General features: G+C 32.2%; 3 protein-coding genes across 6 annotated transcripts; all 3 read left to right on the forward strand.

Annotated features, from left to right (window-relative positions):
- Positions 1–243: 243 nt before the first annotated feature.
- Positions 244–5,800, forward strand: LOC146917917 (uncharacterized). Of its 4 annotated transcripts, XM_085716676.1 has the most exons (3): positions 244–352; positions 764–1,923; positions 3,672–5,800. In XM_085716676.1, exons 1-2 carry the CDS (start codon positions 330–332, stop codon positions 1,908–1,910), a joined length of 1,170 nt encoding a protein of 389 aa, XP_085572802.1. In that variant the 5' UTR covers positions 244–329; the 3' UTR covers positions 1,911–1,923; positions 3,672–5,800. The 4 variants fall into 4 exon arrangements, with proteins under 4 accessions (XP_085572802.1, XP_085572799.1, XP_085572800.1 ...); XM_085716673.1 differs by having other exon boundaries at positions 244–1,923; XM_085716674.1 differs by lacking the exon at positions 3,672–5,800 and having other exon boundaries at positions 704–2,101.
- Positions 5,801–7,494: 1,694 nt separating this feature from the next.
- LOC146917918 (uncharacterized) lies at positions 7,495–12,239 on the forward strand. The gene is made up of 2 exons (XM_085721957.1): positions 7,495–8,981; positions 11,769–12,239. Exons 1-2 carry the CDS (start codon positions 7,495–7,497, stop codon positions 12,043–12,045), a joined length of 1,764 nt encoding a protein of 587 aa, XP_085578083.1. The 3' UTR covers positions 12,046–12,239.
- A 1,732-nt stretch (positions 12,240–13,971) lies between these two features.
- Positions 13,972–16,008, forward strand: LOC146917919 (uncharacterized). The gene has a single exon (XM_085716677.1). It carries the CDS (start codon positions 14,140–14,142, stop codon positions 15,775–15,777), a length of 1,638 nt encoding a protein of 545 aa, XP_085572803.1. The 5' UTR covers positions 13,972–14,139; the 3' UTR covers positions 15,778–16,008.
- Positions 16,009–20,224: the final 4,216 nt, after the last annotated feature.

Genomic DNA, 20,224 nt, shown 5'->3' on the forward strand with positions numbered 1-20,224 from the left:
TATCCGACACAACATCAAATTATCAATCAAGTTGAGTCTCATTGAACGTTATTGTCATACCTTGTGATGAATCAAAGTCTAAAAAAGTTAAATCATAAAAAATAAAAATAAAATTGTCAAAGTTTTCAAGCCTTTTATAGAAGAAAAATAAAAAGGTAAAACCCATTACTTTAAAAAAAAAAAAAAAAATGTAAAACCCATTATACTATCGTTCTTTTTTGGTAAACTGAATCCACTAAATTCACCATTCTTTTAGAAACTAAATCCAAAATTCATTCACACTGTCAGTGGTTAGAAATGCATTCACAATCATTGCAACCAAACACACTATGACAAGGTCATCACTGTTAAGGTACGCAACTCCTAATTCGTTTATTATTCGTCAATTACACATTCAATCTCTTCCCTCATTCATTCCCAACATGAACCCTACCCAACCCATCTTCGAATTCGGTAAGATTCTATCTTCCCTTGTTAAGATGAATCAGTTCAACACTGCTATTTCATTCTCTCATCAAATGGAACTCAATGGAATTCAACCTGACATATATACTTTAAGCATCTTGATTAATTGTTTTTGCCATCTGGGTCAAATCAATTTTGCATTTTCTATATTGGGTAAGATTCTTAAGCTAGGTTATGAGCCTAACACTGTAACTTTAACTACACTTATCAAAGGTCTTTGTCTTAATGGTCAAATTAGGAAAGCACTTCTCTTTCATGATGAAGTTCTAATAAAAGGATTTCATCTTAACGAGGTTAGTTATGGGACATTGATCAACGGGTTTTGTAAAGCCGGAGAAACAAGAGCTGCTCTACAGTTGCTTAGAAAGATTGAAGGGTTATCATTGGTTAAACCTGATGTGATAATGTACAGTGCAATCATTGATAGTTTCTGTAAGGATAAACTCGTAATTGACGCCTATGATTTATATTCTGAAATGATTGTTAAGAAAATTTATCCTAATGTCGTCACTTTCAATAGTTTAATCTATGGATTTTGCATTGTGGGTCAATTCAAAGAAGCAGTTGGTTTGTTCAATGAAATGATACTCAAAAACAACAACCCCGATGTGTATACCTTCAATATATTGGTTGATGGTTTATGTAAGGAAGGAGAGGTGAAAAAAGCTAGAAACGTGTTGGCTGTTATGATAAAACAAGGCGTGAAACCCAATATTGTTACTTATAGTTCTTTAATGGATGGGTGTTTCTTGGTTAAAGAAGTGAACAAGGCAACATTTGTATTCAACACTATTGCTAGAAGGGGAGTGGCTCTTGATGTTCAGAGCTACAGTGTCATGATTAACGGATTATGTAAGAATAAAATGGTGGATGAAGCAGTAAATCTCTTCAAAGAAATGCATTCCAAAAATATGGTTCCTAACATTGTAACATACAATTCCCTTATTGATGGACTTTGCAAATCAGGGAGAATATCTGATGCTTGGGATTTTATAGATGAGATGCATGATAGAGGTCAACCAGCAAACATTATCACTTACAGTTCTTTATTAGATGGATTATGCAAAAACCATCATGTTGACAAGGCAATCACATTGTTTACGAAGATCAAGAACCAAGGAATTCAGCCAAATATCTATACATACACTATACTTGTTGATGGACTGTGCAAAAATGGAAGACTTAGGGATGCACAAGAGGTTTATCAGGTTCTTCTGAATAAGGGCTATCATTTAGATGCTAGGATATCTACTGTGATGATTAATGGGCTTTGTAAACAAGGGTTTTTTGATGAAGCATTGTCCTTACTCTCAAAAATGGAAGACAATGGGTGCACTCTTTATGGTGTAACTTATGAAATTATCATTCGTGCTTTGTTTGAAAGCAATAGAAAGGTTAAGGCGGCGATACTTCTTCATGAAATGATTGCTAGAGGTTTACTTTAAAGAGTAAAACTAGGTAAGATGTTTTCTAGTTACAATTTGTTATTATGAATTTTACTGCCACTTAAAAAGGAAATTGAAATCCTCAGCAAGCTATTTACTGCTGAAGTCATGTGTTGTATGGTTCATATTGATGTTGTAACAACAATAGTGGATGATCTGTTTTATTTTATTTTTTTCTTCTCTTGACATTTTATAGCTGCCGTATGTTTACACCTTATACTCAGTCTTTTAGCATTACATTAGTCTTTTAATGTTCAGTAACTCAGTGTTACTATTCTAGTAAAAAATAAATCAAAACAAAAATATTATTGAATAATTGTAAATCACAATTGATGTTAAGCTAATACCTCACCAATGCTTACCTTAGAATATGAAAAAAAAATTGAACATGAACTCTTTCTCAATCTGCTGAGTGGGGGATTTACTAGTTGCTTGAGATTCTTATGCGCAAAAAGTTGGTTTGAGAGACATCTTTATGATTTCTCTTTTATTGCAGGTTCTTCTATTTTTCTCTCTTGTGATCACAGGACAATATTGATTACATGTTCTTCATTCTTGTTCTTGCCAATTCCCAAGTTTGCTGAATTTCTAGTTTTATAAGTTATACAACTTCAATGCATATACAACTAATGCTAGTCAAAGTAGTTCTCCATAATTGTTGGTCTGACCTCTTGTGTTTTGGCTTCTGTTAGTTTAGAATCAAGTAAATTAGTTGGTAGTTCGGCTTCTAAATCTAGTCAACGTATAGAGGTCTGATTAATCAATTAAATACATTTTCTTATAAATTTCATTTGTATTTTTAACCCTCCCAGTGTCGGAAATCCAACTTCTGTTCAGCAGCTTTTGCCTATCATTATATGTGATTTCAAAAGCAGCTATACGGTTCTTTCCAATTGCATAACAAACTGAGTTATGATCGTCAAGACTCTAATATATTTTAAGTCTAATAAAATGTCTGAAGCTAGTCTATAAAACTACAATTATGCAGCTGTATAATTATCTTTTATAAATGCAGTTGCATGTTTATCCCTCCCGATTTCTGTTAACTGAATTCTGTTTGATTGGAAAAGCAGCTAAGAGGTTTAGTACAAACTGTTATATCATTGGTTTCAAATGATGAGTTTGAGAAAATGCCAGTTTCCTATACCCTTTGAGTGTGATTTCTTAAGCTAGAAAAATGTGGTGATTGCCTGATTTTGTCTAACTGATCAATCCGACTTGTGCGAAAAAGATTTTGAAAACAATCATCAGAGAGAAATGGCATGAATATGATTGAAGGTGCTTGTTGTTTGTATGCTTAATCCTTAGCTTGTTTCTGAGTTTGATGGTAAACCTGTATGTGGATTAACGCTAGGGAATTATTTAAGGATTACTAATGATTGTTTTCTTCGGAACTTTATAAATATAGATATCAGTCTACTTTCTCAGTCTCTAATACTAAAGTCATTCATGTGTGTGCCTGTCAATTACTTAAGGCCTAATATATGGTGCCTAAATCTAACGATTAATGATATCAACTTATTGATCACGCCCTTGCTGCATTCACATGAAAACATCTTAAACTATAAGAATTACTCATTTAAATTTCTTGTCATTTGCATCACCACATCTGCTAAAGACCAAATTACTAGCAACAAGTCTTGGCATTCTAAAAGAATTTGTGGGAAGGGAACCTGAATTGAAGTGAATCCAATTGGTGTTGTTAATGATATAATGGCTTCTGATTTTGGATTAAATTTGTCCTGCAATTTGTGTTGTCAGATAGTTACAAGTCCAAATACCATATTGGAAAAGAATTTTATGCATGAGCTGGGATTATAAGGATTCAAGGAACATAGAGGGCATCTCAGTTAACACATTTGTTGGATTAAATGAATCTCAGTTAATTTGTGGAGATTAGTCCAAATGAATCTCAAGTTGCAGGTAGATGATACCTTTATTCAATTTTGTGGATTTTTTTAAATCTTTATTTTTTACTTAAAGTATATGAAGTTTTAGTGTTACCTTTTTTCTTTCAATTTTATCTTTTGCTAAAAAAATGTATTTTATTTTATCATTTTTTACCAATAAAATCATTTAATTTTTCCAAATAATTGAATAAAATCTTATAACTTCTATTATTTTAATTAATAAACGTGGAAAGATGGACATGTTATTTCTCGTCTTGATGCTAGTATCATTTATAATTGGAATGATCAGTCACAACATGATGAACAGAAAATGAATCCAAAATTCAAAGAGGTGATCACATTTATTGTTGACAATGCCTCAAATACAATTACTTTTAGGCATGACCAGTACCTACGGTTACCTGCCCAAATCCATGCCGATTTGACAGGTTTTCCCTGCTTTGATTGGGTTTGAGTATGAGTCTGGATTTTCTCCGATTTCAAAACAAATGTATGGGACGGGTAACGGAGATATAGGTACCCACCCCAAACTTATACTCAAACTCGTCTCAAATGTAGAAAATTACTTTATCATCCATTGTTGGTCAAAGTAGTTCTCCATAGTTGTTGGTCTGACCTCTTGTGTTAAGGCTCTGGTTAGCTTAGAATCAAGTAAATTAGTTGGTAGTTCGGCTTCCTAGTCAACGTATAGAGGTCTAATTAATCAATTAAATACATTTTTCTTATAAATTTCATTTGCATTTTTAACCCCCAGTGTCGGAAATCCAAAATCTGTTCATCGGCTATACCGTTCTTTCCACTTGCATAACAAACCGATCGAGTTCTGATCGTCAAGACTCTAATCTGTTTTAAGTCTAATAATAAAATGTCTGAAGCTAGTCTATAAAACTATAATTATGCAGCTGTATAATTTTTAAAAAAAATGCAGTTGCATGTTTATCCCTCCAATTTCTGTTAACTGAATTCTTTATGAGTGTTTATCATTCTGTTTGATTGGAAAAGCAGCCAAGGGGTTTAGTACAAAAGCCAATTTCTTGTAGCCTAGAAAACTGTGTTGATTGCCAGATTTTGTCTAACTGATCAATCTGGCTTGTCATCAAAGAGAAATGGCATGAATATGATCACAGTTGCTTTGAAATTTTATATAGATATCAGTCCACGTTCTCAGTCTCTAATACTAAAGTCATTCATGTGTGTGATTGTCAATTAATTAAGGGCTTAATGTATGGTGCATAAATCTAACGACTAATGATATCAACTTATTGATTATAAGCTTCTATTTTAAGGTCTTACTGTTTTGGTTTTTCGATCAAACCCTGTTGCAGTCACATGAAAACATCTTTAAACTATAAGAATTACTCATTTAAATTTCCTGTCAGCGTCCGCTTTTACTCGTGAGGCCGTGACCAATTGTTTGCTTCCACCTTTTTTGATCAGACCAATTCAGTTTAAGAATTCAATTTCCTGTATATCAATGCCGGCATTATTTCCTACAATATTTAAGTGGACCCCTGAATTAGTCATGTATAAAAACATTCAAACTAACACAGTTCATTTGTAGACAAAGCATAATATTACCATACAAATTATTGAGCATAGAAGTATGTTCACATTTGCATCACCACATTACTAGCAACAAGTCTTGGCATTCTAAAAGAATTTGTGGGAAGGGAACCATGGAGTAAGTTCTAGTTAAACTCAGGATAAGGCACTGGGAAGCTAATTGCAATTTGCACAGAGAAAGAACCTGAATTACACTGAATCCAATTGGTGTTCTTAATGATGAAAAAGGCTTCTAATTTTTGGATTGAATTTGTCCTAGAATTTGTGTTGTCAGATGGTCACAGACTGTGAACATAGAGGGCATCATACCACAATCTCAGTTAACATGTGGGATTCACATGTGTTACTTTTTTTTCTTTCAAGTTTAACTGTTGCTAAAAAAATATATTTTATTTTATCATTATTTTACCTATAAAATAATTTAATTTTTCTAAATAATAAGATAAAATTTTATAATTACTATTATTTTAGTTAGTAAACGTGGAAAGATGGACATGTTTTTTCTCGTCTTGACGCTAGTATCATCTATAATAGGAGTGATCAGTCTCTCACAACGTTATGACTAGAAAATGAATCCAAATTTAGAGAGATGATCACAGTTATAGTTGAAAATGCCTCAAATACAATTACATGACATTCCCATGATAAACCTACGAAAGAAAAATAATCATTTATATTTTTTTTATCCCACACACAAACATCAAATTACCAAGGAAGTTGAGTCTGGGTGAATGTGCTAGTGTCATATCACGTGATGAATCAAAGTTTGAATCGTAGAGATACTCACATTTTCTGTTTGTGCGAGGGTTGCTCGAAAATACTTGCATAAATTTAAAACTCAATTTTTTTTACTCAAAAAGAAAATTTAAAACTTTGTCAAAATTATTTTTTAAATTTTTTTGTGATGGCCAGAATTTGATCCCCAACATTTGTATATGTTATGCATTGGCTCTAGGTTAAGTTCATGAGAACAACTTTGTCAAAAAAATTAATAATAATTGAAACTTGTTATTAATTTTCATTATTTATAAATCGTTATTAATTTTCATTATTTATAAATAGACGAAATGATAATAATCATTTGAAACTCGTGACGTTCTTATATAACTAAAAGTTGTGGATTTTTTTTTTTTCTTGAGAAATCACCAGCCTTTTATTAATATTTGAAAAAGAAGCCTAGCTCTATTAAACTTGGCATCATCAAGAATCGTTCGTTCTTCTGGTAAAACTGATTCCAAATCCAAAATCCGTATACACTGCCAGTGTATAGAAACGGCATTCACAATCGTTGCAGCCAAACTCACTATGAAGAAGTTATCACTGTTAAGGTACTCGTCTCTAGGGGTGTTCATGATTCTAAACTGCATTGGAACTGAACCACATTAATGGATACAATTCAGTTTTTAAAACCACTTTAAAAAAAACTGGTTAATTTTTCAAACCAGTTCCAGTTCGGTTCAGAACCGGTTCAGAACCGGTTTACAGTTTTGAACCCATTTCATCATCCATTTTAGAACGTGATGAGAAGAGGCACGGAACTCGGATCTGAGTTGAAACTGCAATAAGAAGAAGTGTCGGAATCAGAACGAGTACAAACCGGATCCGAGCCAAACGCGAAAAAGAGAGGAGAACGTGAAGAAGAAGGAGAAAGACACACGAAAGAGAAGAACAAACCGTCCAGAATCAAGGAAGGTAGCATTTCATTTCTTCTTCTTCGTTGATTTACTCGTAGATCTAGTTCGTTTTGTTCATCCTTTTGTGTTTTTGTTTGGATATTTGAATAGAGAATGAGGAGAGGGTTTTAAAATTGTAAAGAAATTAAAAAAAAAACGGAGTTTAAAACTCCGGCGCGGTGGTGCCACCACCGGCCACCGCGCCGGATAATTCAAGTTGGCCGGAGAAGAAACAGGGACGGCAGTACTGGTTTTATAACTTGAGAGAGATTTTTTTTTTTATGTTTTTGAATAACATAGTTTTTTTTTTATCATTCAGAAGATTTAGAAAAACGGTTCATAAACTTAAACCGGTTCAAAACTGGTTTTAAACTGAACTTAAATTGGTATTTATAAAATGGTTCAGTTCAAAACTGGTTTAAGTGGTTCAGTTAAAATATGGTTCAATACAGTTCAGTTAGTAGTTTGGTTCAGTTAACTGAATATTTTGAACACCCCTACTCGTCTCTCAATTCGTTTCTTCATCGTCGATTACACATTCAGCCTCTTCCTTCGTTCATTGACAATGTTGATGATGCTGTTTCCTCGTTCAATCGCATTCTCCGTATCAATAACCCTCTCATTTTCGAATTTAACAAAATTTTATCTTCTCTTGCTAAGTTGAATCATTACCCTACTGCTATTTATTTTTCTCAACAAATGGACCTTAAAGGAATTCAACCTGACATTTATACTTTAAGCATCTTGATTAATTGTTTTTGCCATCTGGGTCAAATCAATTTTGCTTTTTCTATATTGGGTAAGATTCTTAAACTTGGTTATGAGCCGAATACTGTAACGTTAACTACACTTATCAACGGTCTTTGTCTTAATGGTGAAGTTAAGAAAGCTCTTTACTTTCATGACGATGTTATAGGAAAGGGATTTCATCTTAATCATGTTAGTTATGGGACCTTGATCAACGGGTTATGTAAATCCGGAGAAACAACAACTGCCCTACAGTTGCTTAGAAAGATTGAAGGGTTATTATTGGTTAGACCTGATGTGATAATGTATACTGCAATCATTGATAGTTTGTGTAAAGATAAACTCGTACGTGATGCCTTTGATTTATATTCTGAAATGATTCTCAAGAGAGTTTTTCCTAATGTTTTCACTTACAATAGTTTAATAAATGGTTTTTGCATTGTTGGTCAATTCAAAGAAGCAGTTGATTTGTTCAATGAAATGATATTCAAAAACACCAACCCCAATGTGTATACCTTCAATATATTGGTTGATGGTTTTTGTAAGGAAGGAGAGGTGAAAAGAGCTAAAAGTGTTTTGACTCTTATGATAAAACAACATGTGGAACCTGATGTTGTTACTTATAATTCTTTGATGGATGGGTATTTCTTGGTTAAAGAAGTGAATAAGGCCACATATGTATTCGATACACTTGCTCAAAGGGGAGTGACTCCTAGTGTTTATAGCTACAGTGTTATGATTAATGGATTATGTAAGGTTAAAATGGTGGATGAAGCTGTGATTCTCTTTAAAGAAATGCATTCCAAAAGTATGACTCCTAATACTATAACATACAATTCCCTTATTGACGGGCTTTGCAAATCGGGGAGAATCTCTGATGTTTGGTATCTTATCGATGAAATGCAAATAAAGGACTTGGGAGTTAAGCCAGATGTCTACACATATAGTATATTTATTGACAGACTGTGCAAATCTGGAAGAATCGCTGATGCTTGGTATCTTATAGATGAGATGCACGATAGAGGCCAACCAGCTAATGTGGTCACATACACTTCCTTAATAGACGGTTTGTGCAAAAACCATAATCTTGACAAGGCAGTTGCTTTATTTACGAAAATGAAGGGCTTGGGAGTTGAGCCAAATGTGTACACATACAATATATTAATTGACAGGCTGTGCAAATCTAGAAGAATCGCTGATGCTTGGTATCTTATAGATGAGATGCACGATAGAGGTCAACCAGCTAATGTGATCACATACACTTCCTTAATAGACGGTTTGTGCAGAAACCATAATTTTGACAAGGCAATTGCATTATTTACGAAAATGAAGGACTTGGGAGTTGAGCCAAATATGTACGCATACAATATATTAATTCACCGACTGTGCAACTGTGGTAGACTTATGGAGGCGTGAGAAGTTTTTCAGATACTTCTAATTAATGGATATCATTTAAATGTTTGCACATATAATGTTATGATCATTGGGCTTTGTAGAGAGGGTTTGTTTGATGCAGCATTGTCCTTGATGTCAAAAATGGAAGACAGTGGTTTGACTCATGATGTTGTAACTTATGAAACTATTTTTCGTGCTTTGTTCAAAAACCGCAAGAATGATAAGGCAGAGAAGATTCTTCATGAAATGATTGGTAGAGGTCTACTTTAAGAGTAAAACTAGGTGTGTTACTTCCTAATTACAATTTTTTATTTTGAATTTGAATACGACAACCCATTCTTTATTTCCTTTTATTGTCACACATAAAAAGGAAAATAGACTACACAACTAGCTAACTACCATTTTATTTTTGGGACAACAATAATGGATGACCAGTGATCTGTTTTTGCTTATTTTGATTGACTTGACATCTTGATATATGAGTTGGCAAATACTCAGTTAGTTATGTTATCATTCTTTTAGTATTTTAAGTTTTAGTGAGTCAAACAATTATTGTTATTGTCAGATGTAAATCATAATAATAATATAGAATATTGGTAACTCTCAATTGATATTCAGCTAATACCTCCCCAATTCTCAGATTAGAATATAAAGTATGTATGTATAACTTTATTGTGTATGTATAAAACTCATAAGTACATAACCAATTATATACAACTATTTTACCTTTTATATTAGGCAATTATAAATTGGTTGTATCTAACAATTGAAATTATGGAGTTATGATGTCTATTTGCGGATAAAAGGTTGACAACATTAGTTAAGGTTCAACAATGATAGATTAGCTTTGATTTTTGACAGTATAGGTAACAGTCTACTTTCCTGGTTTAATTATTCCAATTAGAAACTATATATTGATGTGCATATCAGTTACTATAAGGGTATTGAATTAATTATATTTACATATCCATGGATAATTACATGTAAGGGTATTGAACCAATTATATCTACATAGATGCAACATACTTGTTTCTTATAGGAAAATGATACTTAATAAGAGAGAGACATCCAATGAAGAAAAGACGAAGTTGTTTTTTGGTATTTGAACTTTGACTGTCTGCGATTTCCGCTAAAACATCTGTGTATTCAATTAAAGTGCAACACGTACTGATTCGTAGTTTTTCATGTGTGTTGGCGTCGTACTATATAGTGGTGATGTTCTTATATCACTTTTTGTTAACGGTCTATGACACTTTAACATTCATATATTTTTCAGGCTGATCTACTTGCATATCACATTTTCTGGGTTTTTCGTCACTCCTACGATGGGTAGATAAAGATTATCTGATACTTTAATAAAGGTTAAAATTTTAGCGATATTTGTCTGTGCAACTTCTGGTGAACTTTTATAAGGCACTTTATCAGATAAAAAATGAAATAGATTTCTGTGACTTTATTATCCCTGGTAGGATGACTCTGTTGATGTATTGATATGTTTCTAATTTTCTTTTTTCTAATTAAACCGTAATTTCAACTCTCATAGTATATTCTTCTTTAGGTCCTTTTTTTTACTATTGTTTAGCTCTCTAAATTTAGGACCTCACTTATGGTTTTACTATGTATAATTGTTTTGCATATTTTGAACTGTTTTATCTCTTATTCTTGACTCTCTATTTGATATGAATCTGAACTTTGTATATTATTGTTATGATGTAAAAACAGTGCGGTACCTATTTATATAGATGCATATCAGTAACAGAAAACCAGCTAAGGAATATATGTTCTGTATTAGAGAACTAACTACTTAGAGTAAGCAAAGTCAACGTGGTTGAGAATATGAGGAAGGAGCAGCCACTTAAAATCTTAATGCTATCTGTTTGTCAATCTGTCGATGAACATTGGTTTCTTATAAATTTGACTTTTGAAATGTTTTGTTGGTTTTGATCCTACAGCAGATTGGTTTACATGTTAGTGTATTGTTATAAGTTCAAATTTGTGGGAATTTGTGGGACTTTTGAATCCTCTCAATTTGCTAGTCTTGGTATACAAAAGTCTTCTTGGACTAGGCAAGGCGGACACTACTTGAAAGGAAACTAAAGCACTAGGGATCTAGATCCCTTATTTATTATTTAGGTTTCCAAATCTAGGCCCTCAAATATGTTTTAGTTATATATTAAGGCCACATATGTATTAAACACTATCGCTCAAAGGGGAGTGACTCCTGATGTTCAAAACTACAATGTTATGATTAACGGATTATGTAAGAATAAAATGGTGAATGAAGCTGTGAATCTCTTCAAAGAAATGCATTTAAAAAACATGTCTCCTAATACTATAACATTCAATTCGCTTATTGATGGACTTTGCAAATCAGGGGAAATATCAAATGTTTGGGATCTTATCGATGAGATGCATGATAAAGGTCAACCAGCTAACATAATCACTTACAATTCTTTATTTGATGGATTGTGCAAAAACCATCAGGTTGACAAGGCGATTGCATTATTGAAAAAATCAAAGACCAGGGAATTGAATCAGATATGTACACATACATATTACTTATCGATGGACAAAAATGGAAGACTTGAGGATGCACAAGAAGTTTATCGGGATCTTACGATTAAAGGGTATCATTTAAATGCTAGGATGTATACTGTGATGATTAGTGGGCTTTGTAAAGAAGGGTTTTTTGATGAAGCATTGTCCTTACTCTCAAAAATGGAAGACAACGGTTGCACTATTGATGGTGTAACTTGTGAAAATATTATCCGTGCTTTGTTTGAAAGCGACAAAAATGATAAGGCGGTGAAACATCTTCGTGAAATGATTGCAAGAGGTCTACTCTAAAGAGTAAAACTAGGTAAGATGTTTTCTAGTTACATTTTGTTATAATGAATTTTAAAACAACCATCCAATATTTATTTGCTTTTACTGCCACTTAAATAGGAAATTGGACTCTTCAGCAAGCTAACTACAGCTGAAGTCATATGTTGTAAGGTTCATATTGATGATCTGTTTTATTTTATTTTTTCTTCTCTTGACATTTTGTAGCTGGAGTATGTTTTTATACTTTATACTAAGTTCCTTTAGCATTACATTAGTCTTTTAATGTTCTGTAACTCAGAGTGTTACCGTTCTAGTAAAAAATAAATCATAACAAAAATATTATTGAATAATTGTAAATCTCAATTGATGTTAAGCTAATACTTCACCAATGGGGGAGTCCTTAGTTGCTTGAGATTCTTAGGCCAGACTAACATAGATCCGCAAAAAGTTGTTTTTGCCCTAAGCTAGTTACACACATATTCATGATTTCTCTTTTATTGTAGGTTTTTCTATTTTTCTCTCTTGGGATCACACAACAATATTGTTTACATATTTTTTACTCTTGTTCTTGCCAATTCCCAAGTTTGCTGAATTGCTAATTTTGTAAGTTATAATTTCAAGGCTCTGGTTAGTTTAAAATCAAGTAAATGAGTTGGGAGTTCGGCTTCTAAATCTAGTCAATATATAGAGGTCTGATTAAGCAATTAAATACATTTTTCTTATAAATTTCATTTGCATTTTTAACCCTCCCAGTTTTGAAAATTCAAATTCTGTTCAGCAGCTTTTGCTTATAATTATATTGTAGTGCAAAAGCGGCTATACCGTTCTTTCCAATTGCATAACAAAAGTAGCTTTTACCTAGTCATTATATTTGTCAGACTGATCAATCTGGCCTGTGCGAAAAAGGTTTCGAAAATAGTCATCAAAGAGAAATGGCATGAATATGATCCCAGTTGCTTGTTGGTTGTATGGATGAATCCTTGGCTTGTTTCTGAATTTGATGGTAGACCTGTATTTGATTTAACACCAGGGAATTATTTAAGGTTTACTAGTGATTGGTTTTATAAATATAGATATCAGTCTACTTTCTCAGTCTCTAATACTAAAGTCATTCATGTGTGTGGCTGTCATTTACTTAAGGGCGTAATATATGGTGCATAAATCTAACGACTAATGATATCTACTTATTGATTATAAGCTTCTATTTTCAGGTTTTACTGTCTTGGTTTTTCGATCGCACCCTGCTGCATTCACATGAAAACATCTTAAACTATAAGAATTATTCATTTAAACTTCCTGTCAGCATCTGCTTTTACCTGCGAGGCCGTGACGTGTGACGGAGATTAGTCGGTTGATGGTTTGCATTGTGAACGCGGAGGGTGTTGATGGAGTGACGTCGACTGATGAGTTGCGTGTGAGAGAGAAAGGGAAAGGGATGGAGAATGGAGAAACCCTTGATAGGGGTGTTGATGGAGTAACGTGAAAATTTTTTTCGTCTTCTTTTGACACCCTTGATTTTTTTATTATTATTATTAAAAATAATAATGATAAAGAAAATTGAAAATAACTCTTATAAACTAATATCATTTTAAAATGAATTTATGAATCAATAAAAAGGTATTTATGATTTTAGATATGATGAAATAATTATCTAAAATGAGAATGAGATATTTAGTTTTAAATACAATTAAAAGGATAATTTAGTCATTGTATATTCAAAATCAATTTTGATTCAAATTATCCAAACAATATCAGCTCGAAAGAATCATTTTTAAGTCAATACATCCAAACATAAATCAATTCACATCAAACTCACTTTTAACAAAAATTAATTCTCTCAAACTCAATTATATCAAAATCAATTGTCTCTGCCGCCAAACCAAATACATACTTAGTGGATATCCGTCCACGCATTTTACCTACATTTATTAAGAAATGTGAAAGGAAAAAAAAAGGTGTTTACATGTAGAGACCGAGAGAGTATGATATATACTTAACCTGGGCAACACTGATAAATGTTAGGTGCACTCTTTGATACTACAATATAAAGATTTTGGGTACAATTGAGGCCGAAGGTTTTTTCATTGCGGCCAAAACACAAACACATACACAGCAATGTCAATTTCTGTATTGAGATCAAGGCACGCTCTCAATTCTCTTCCATTCTCCACTTTCTTCCTTCGCTTCTACTCATTCAATCAACCTCTTCCTTCATTCATCCCCAATGTCGACGACGCCGTTTCATCGTTCAATCGCATTCTTCATATGAATAATCCTACCCAACCCATCTTCGAATTCGGTAAGATTTTATCTTCCCTTGTTAAGATGAATCAGTTCAACACTGTTATTTCATTTTCTCATCAAATGGAAATCAAAGGAATTCAACCTAATATTGTTACTTTAAACATCTTAATTAATTCTTTCTGCCACTTGAATCAACTCAATTTCGCTTTTTCTATATTCGGTAAGATTCTTAAGCTCGGTTATGAGCCGGATACTGTAACCTTGAATACACTTATCAAAGGATTTTGTCTTAATGGCGAGGTTAGGAAAGCTCTTTACTTTCATGATCATGTTATAGCAAAAGGATTTCATCTTAATGAGGTTAGTTATGGAATCTTGATCAACGGGTTATGTAAATCCGGAGAAACTAAAGCTGCCTTGCAGTTGTTTAGAAAGATTGAGGGGTTTTTGGTGAACCCAAATGTGGTAATGTACAATACACTCATTGATAGTTTGTGCAAGGATAAACTTGTCGCTGACGCCCTCTTACTATATTCTGAAATGATTGTCAAGAAAATTAATCCCGATGTTGTCACTTATAGTACTCTAATATACGGTCTTTTCATCGTGGGTCAAATGAAAGAAGCAGTTGATTTGTTAAATGAAATGCCGTTGAAAAACATCAGTCCGAATGTTTTTACTCTTAACACATTGGTTGATGGTTTATGTAAGGAAGGAGAGGTCAAAAAAGCTACAAGTGTGTTATCTGTTATGATAAAACAAGGTGTGGAACCTGATATTGTTACTTATACTTCTTTGATGGATGGGCATTTCTTGGTAAAAGAGGTCAACAAGGCCAAACATGTATTCAACATTCTTTCTCTAAGGGGAGTGACTCCTAATGTTCATAGCTACAGTGTCATGATTAACGGATTATGTAAGAATAAAATGGTGGATGAAGCTGTGAAACTTTTCAAGGAAATGCATTTAAAAAACATGGCTCCTAATACCGTAACATACAATTCACTTATTGATGGACTTCTCAAATTGGGAATAATCTCTGATGTTTGGGATCTTATAGATGAGATGCATAATAGAGGTCAACCTGCCGATGTGATCACTTACAATTCTTTATTGGATGCTTTGTGCAAAATCCATCAGGTTGACAAGGCAATTGCGTTGTTAACAAAGATGAAAGACGAAGGAATTCAGCCAGATATGTGTACGTACACTATACTTGTTAATGGACTATGCAAAAATGGAAGACTTAAGGATGCAAAAAGTGTTTATCAGGATCTTCTATTTAAGGGCTACCCTTTAAATATTAGAATGTATACTGTCATGATTAATGGGCTCTGCAAAGAGGGTTTTTTCGATGAAGCAATGTCCTTACTCTCAAAAATGGAAGACAGCGGTTGCACTCCTGATGCAGTAACTTATGAAACTCTTATTCATGCTTTGTTTGAAAGCGACCAAAATGATAAGGCGGTGAAACTTCTTCGTGAAATGATTGCTAGAGGTCTGTTCTAAAGAGTAAAACTAGGTGAGATGCTTTCTAGTTAGAGTTTGTTATTGTGAATTGTTATTGCTAGAGGTCTGTTCCAATATTTATTTGCTTTTACTGCCACTTAAAAAGGAAACTGGACTCTGCAGGAAGCTAACTACATCTTTAGTTTTTGGTAAAAGTCATGTGTTGTAAGGTTCATATTCATGTTTAACTTAGTGGATGATCTGTTTTTATTTAATTTTCTTCACTTGACATCTTGTAGCTGAAGTATGTTTATACTTCATGCTCAGTTCTTTTTGAATTCTATTAGTCTTTTAATATTCTGGTAAAAAATAAATCATAACTAAAATATTCTTGAATAATTGTAAATCTCAATTGATGTTAAGCTAATTCCTCACCGATGGTTTGCTGAAAAAAAATAATAAATACCTCACCAATGCTGACCTTAATATTGGCAGATATGAACATTTAATTCTTTCTCAATCTGCTGAGTCACTAATGCTTTCATTTGATTCTCTGTTTTATTAATGTGGTTCTTGCCATAAAATTTGGATACTTAACACTTTTGATATCAACTTCTAGTGGGAGAGTTACTAGTTGCTTGAGATTCTTAGGCCAGACAGACAATAGATTCGCAAAAAGTTGGTTTGAGTGAATGTTGCCCTAAGCTAGTTGTAAACATCTTCATGATTTCTCTTTTATTGCTGGTTTTTCTATTTTTCTCTCTTGAGATCACACAACAATATTGTTAACATGTTCTTGTCATTTGCCAAGTTTGCTGAATTTCTAGATTTATAAGTTATAACTTCAATGCATATACAATTGATGCTAGTCAAAGTAGTCATCCATAATATTTGGTCTGACCTCTTGTATCATGGCTCTGGTTAGTTTAGAAACAAGTAAATTATTTAGTAGTTCGGCTTCTAAATCTAGTCATCGTATAAAGGTCTGATTACTAAAGTCATTCATGTGTGTGCCTATCAATTACTTAAAGGCCTAATATATGGTGCATGAATCTAACGACTAATGATATCAACTTATTGATTATAAGCTTCTATTTTAAGTTCTTATTGTCTTGGTTTTTCGATCGCACCTTGCTGCATTCACCTGAAACATCTTAAACTATAAGAATTATTCATTTAAATTTCCTGTAGCATCTGCTTTTACCCGTGAGAACGTGACCAATTGTTCGCTTCCTCCTTTTTGCATTGCAGTAGCCAGCCGCGACCACTTCAGTTTAAGAATTCACTTGCCTGTATATCAATGCCGACATTATTTCCTACAATATTTAAGTGGACCACTGAACTAGTCGTGTATAATACATTCAAACTAACAAAGTTCATTTGTAGACAAAGCATAATCCATACTAATTATTGAGCATAGAAGTATGTTCTCATTTGCAGCACCACATCTGCTATAGACCAAACTACTAGCAACAAGTCTTGGCATTCTAAAAGAATTTGAGGGAAGGGAACCAAGGAGTAAGTTCCAGTTAAAGTGTTAAACTCAGGAGCTGTAGGAGGTGTAGTAGATAGGATAAGACACTGGGAGACTGATTGCAATTTGCACAGAGAAAGAATCTGAATTTAACTGAATCCAATTGGTGTTGTTAATGATATAATGGCTTCTGATTTTTATGCATGAGTTGGGATTCACAGGTTGCGAACATAAGGATTCAAGGAACATAGAGGGCATCATACAAAGACATTACCTCATCCAATTCTGATCTTCCAAGTTAAAACATTTGTTGGATTAAATGATCTCGGTTAACTTGTGGAAATTAATCTTCCAAATTGCGTGCGGGTGATACCTTTGTTCAATTAAATAATTGAATTTTTTAAATCTCTATTCTTTTACTTAAAAGTATATGAAGTTTCAGTGTTACCATTTTTTTTTTTACTACAAAACGATATTCATTCATTTAATTTGATAGAATACATTATTCAAGATCGAAAATTCTTACATGAAATTAAAACTCTTTTTTTTTCTCAACAAGAAAATTTAAAACTATGTAAAAAAAACATTAATTAAAACTTGTTATTGATTTGTAAAAAAAAACTCGTTATTAATTTTTTTTTTAGATAGACGAAATGATAATAATCATTCGAAACTCACGTACAAATGAAAGAGTTGGATTGAAAACTCGGCCATGAAGTCCGGTGTAGTAAGTATTTTTGTCCGTTGAAGTAAAATTTGTGGATTTTTTTTATCTAGTAAACCATCAAATTAATCTCTGACTTTGTAGAGCACTTTCAAATAGATCCCTAACTTTATTAATATCTCAAAAAGATCTCTAACTCTATTAAATTCTTAAATCTTTATATAATACAAAAGCATACTTCTATGAGCATAAGTACATGTGGCGCCTCATTTTGCTTCTACCATTTAATGCTCCTCAAACAAATTTTTTGCAATGCATTAGACCTTTGATCAAGAAAGTTGACTTAATTATGTATTATGTATTATGTATCCATTGCATTTAATATTTTTATCAACCAATTAGAATGGATCATGACTCATAATTTTTTTTCTTAACCAATCAAAATAGATCATGACTCATTTATATTTTATGAGCCAATCAAAATTGATCTTGACATGATTTTTTTCCTATATATAAACAATTTGTTTTTCATTATCTTCATATCATGACTCATAATTTTTTTTCTTAACCAATCAAAATAGATCATGACTCATTTATATTTTATGAGCCAATCAAAATTGATCTTGACATGATTTTTTTCCTATATATAGACAATTTGTTTTTCACTATCTTCATCTACCATCTTCCTCTCATAAAATAAAAGACATTTTGTGTCCATAATTTAGGTTTCGAGTATACTTTTTATGATTGTTTTTCATTGTGGTTGTATTTATGTGCTTTTTGTTATAGCATGTAGGTGTGAAAATTCTGTATTTAGTTTTCCTTCATTTTTTTTTATCCAGTTCCTTTTTTTTTTCTTCTTCTAATTAACTATTTGCATTTTCAGGGTAACAAAATTCATGCTATTGCATGAAGAAATATGATCTATAAATTTGAGAAGGATTTGAAGGAAGGAAAGACCTACTTTGGTGTTGCGCTACAAATCTTGGATCTTATCAAACGAAACATGACTACAAACAAAAATTTTAGTTTAACACAAAAATAAAATTATGCGGTGTGAATAGTGTACCTTCAGATATTTTAGTTCAGATATTGATTTGGTGTTTCTTATTATGTCATTTATATGTATAATACTTTTATTTTGTTCGGATTAGTTTTTTCATCACAACATTATTTTCGATCTTAAAGAGGTAGTACAATCTATTTGGAGGCTTTGATAAACTTTTTTTTTTTTAAAGAATGAGGCTTTGATAAACTTGATCATTTGTTATTTACACAAGTACAAAAAAACAACCATTTTTAGAAAACTCCAATATTGTTTTAAACAATTGTAAATTTGAAACAATTAATTGGACTCAAAGTGGTTAATGAGTTCTACTAAAAGATGAATTATTCAAGAAAAATAATTTTTGTTAAGACTTTAATTTCCTCTTTGCTCGAATTACCCGGGTCCTTTTCCTCTGGGACCGGAGGGTTAACCCCAACAACAAAAAAACATATTAGATTTTTTCCACTATATTTTTAAATAAGTCTATGAATAACAAGATAAATGATACACATAAATGTATCAATCATGCAAGATAAATGTCTTTTGTTACTAAATGATTAATGATACACATAAATGCATCAATCATGCAAGATAAATATGGAAGCTATTTGTTTGACCAAATAAATGAAGGATATTATTATGAATGTGTTATGAATAATTGAAAAAGACATTTGTACACCCTCCGGTCACTAATATAAGCAAAAGTTTGATTTTTAGATTCATTCATTAAATGACGTATGTAGTCTTTATTATAGACTACATACGTCATTTAATGAATGAATCTAAAAATCAAACCTTTGCTTATATTAGTGACCAGAGGGTGTATTTTATATGTGTCATCACTTATATTATAAGACATTCAAATGTTAACATATGTCAATGATAATTTCCAAGCCAAACAGATTCAAACACTTTAAAAAGGAACATGATGTAAAAAAAATTAGCATTTATCTACAATATTCTTTTCTTTTTTTTCCGAATATTACAAGTTTTTTTATGGTATATCAATGTATGCAACAAAATAATAGTAAATGCAAAAAAAAAAATTATATATATAATCAAAACCGTGTATATTAATGTATATGCTCTTTGCTAAAACCATTTATTATTATTGAATGAATATGCATGTTTTTTTTTTTTGCTAACGAAATTTTTATTTTGTTTTTTGTTACTGCTAACGAATGAATATGCATGTTTGAACCCAAAAAAGTAATATAGAATATGAAAGGCCTAGACATTTAAGAAAAAAATCGTATACTATCTATAAAAATGAATGAGATGAGCTTTCAAAACCTCTATAAATGTAGTATTATAAAAAGAG

This window comes from Medicago sativa, chromosome 6 (genome assembly GCF_051527215.1).
Source record: "Medicago sativa cultivar Bolivia chromosome 6, Bolivia_mono, whole genome shotgun sequence".
Lineage (NCBI taxonomy): Eukaryota > Viridiplantae > Streptophyta > Magnoliopsida > Fabales > Fabaceae > Medicago > Medicago sativa.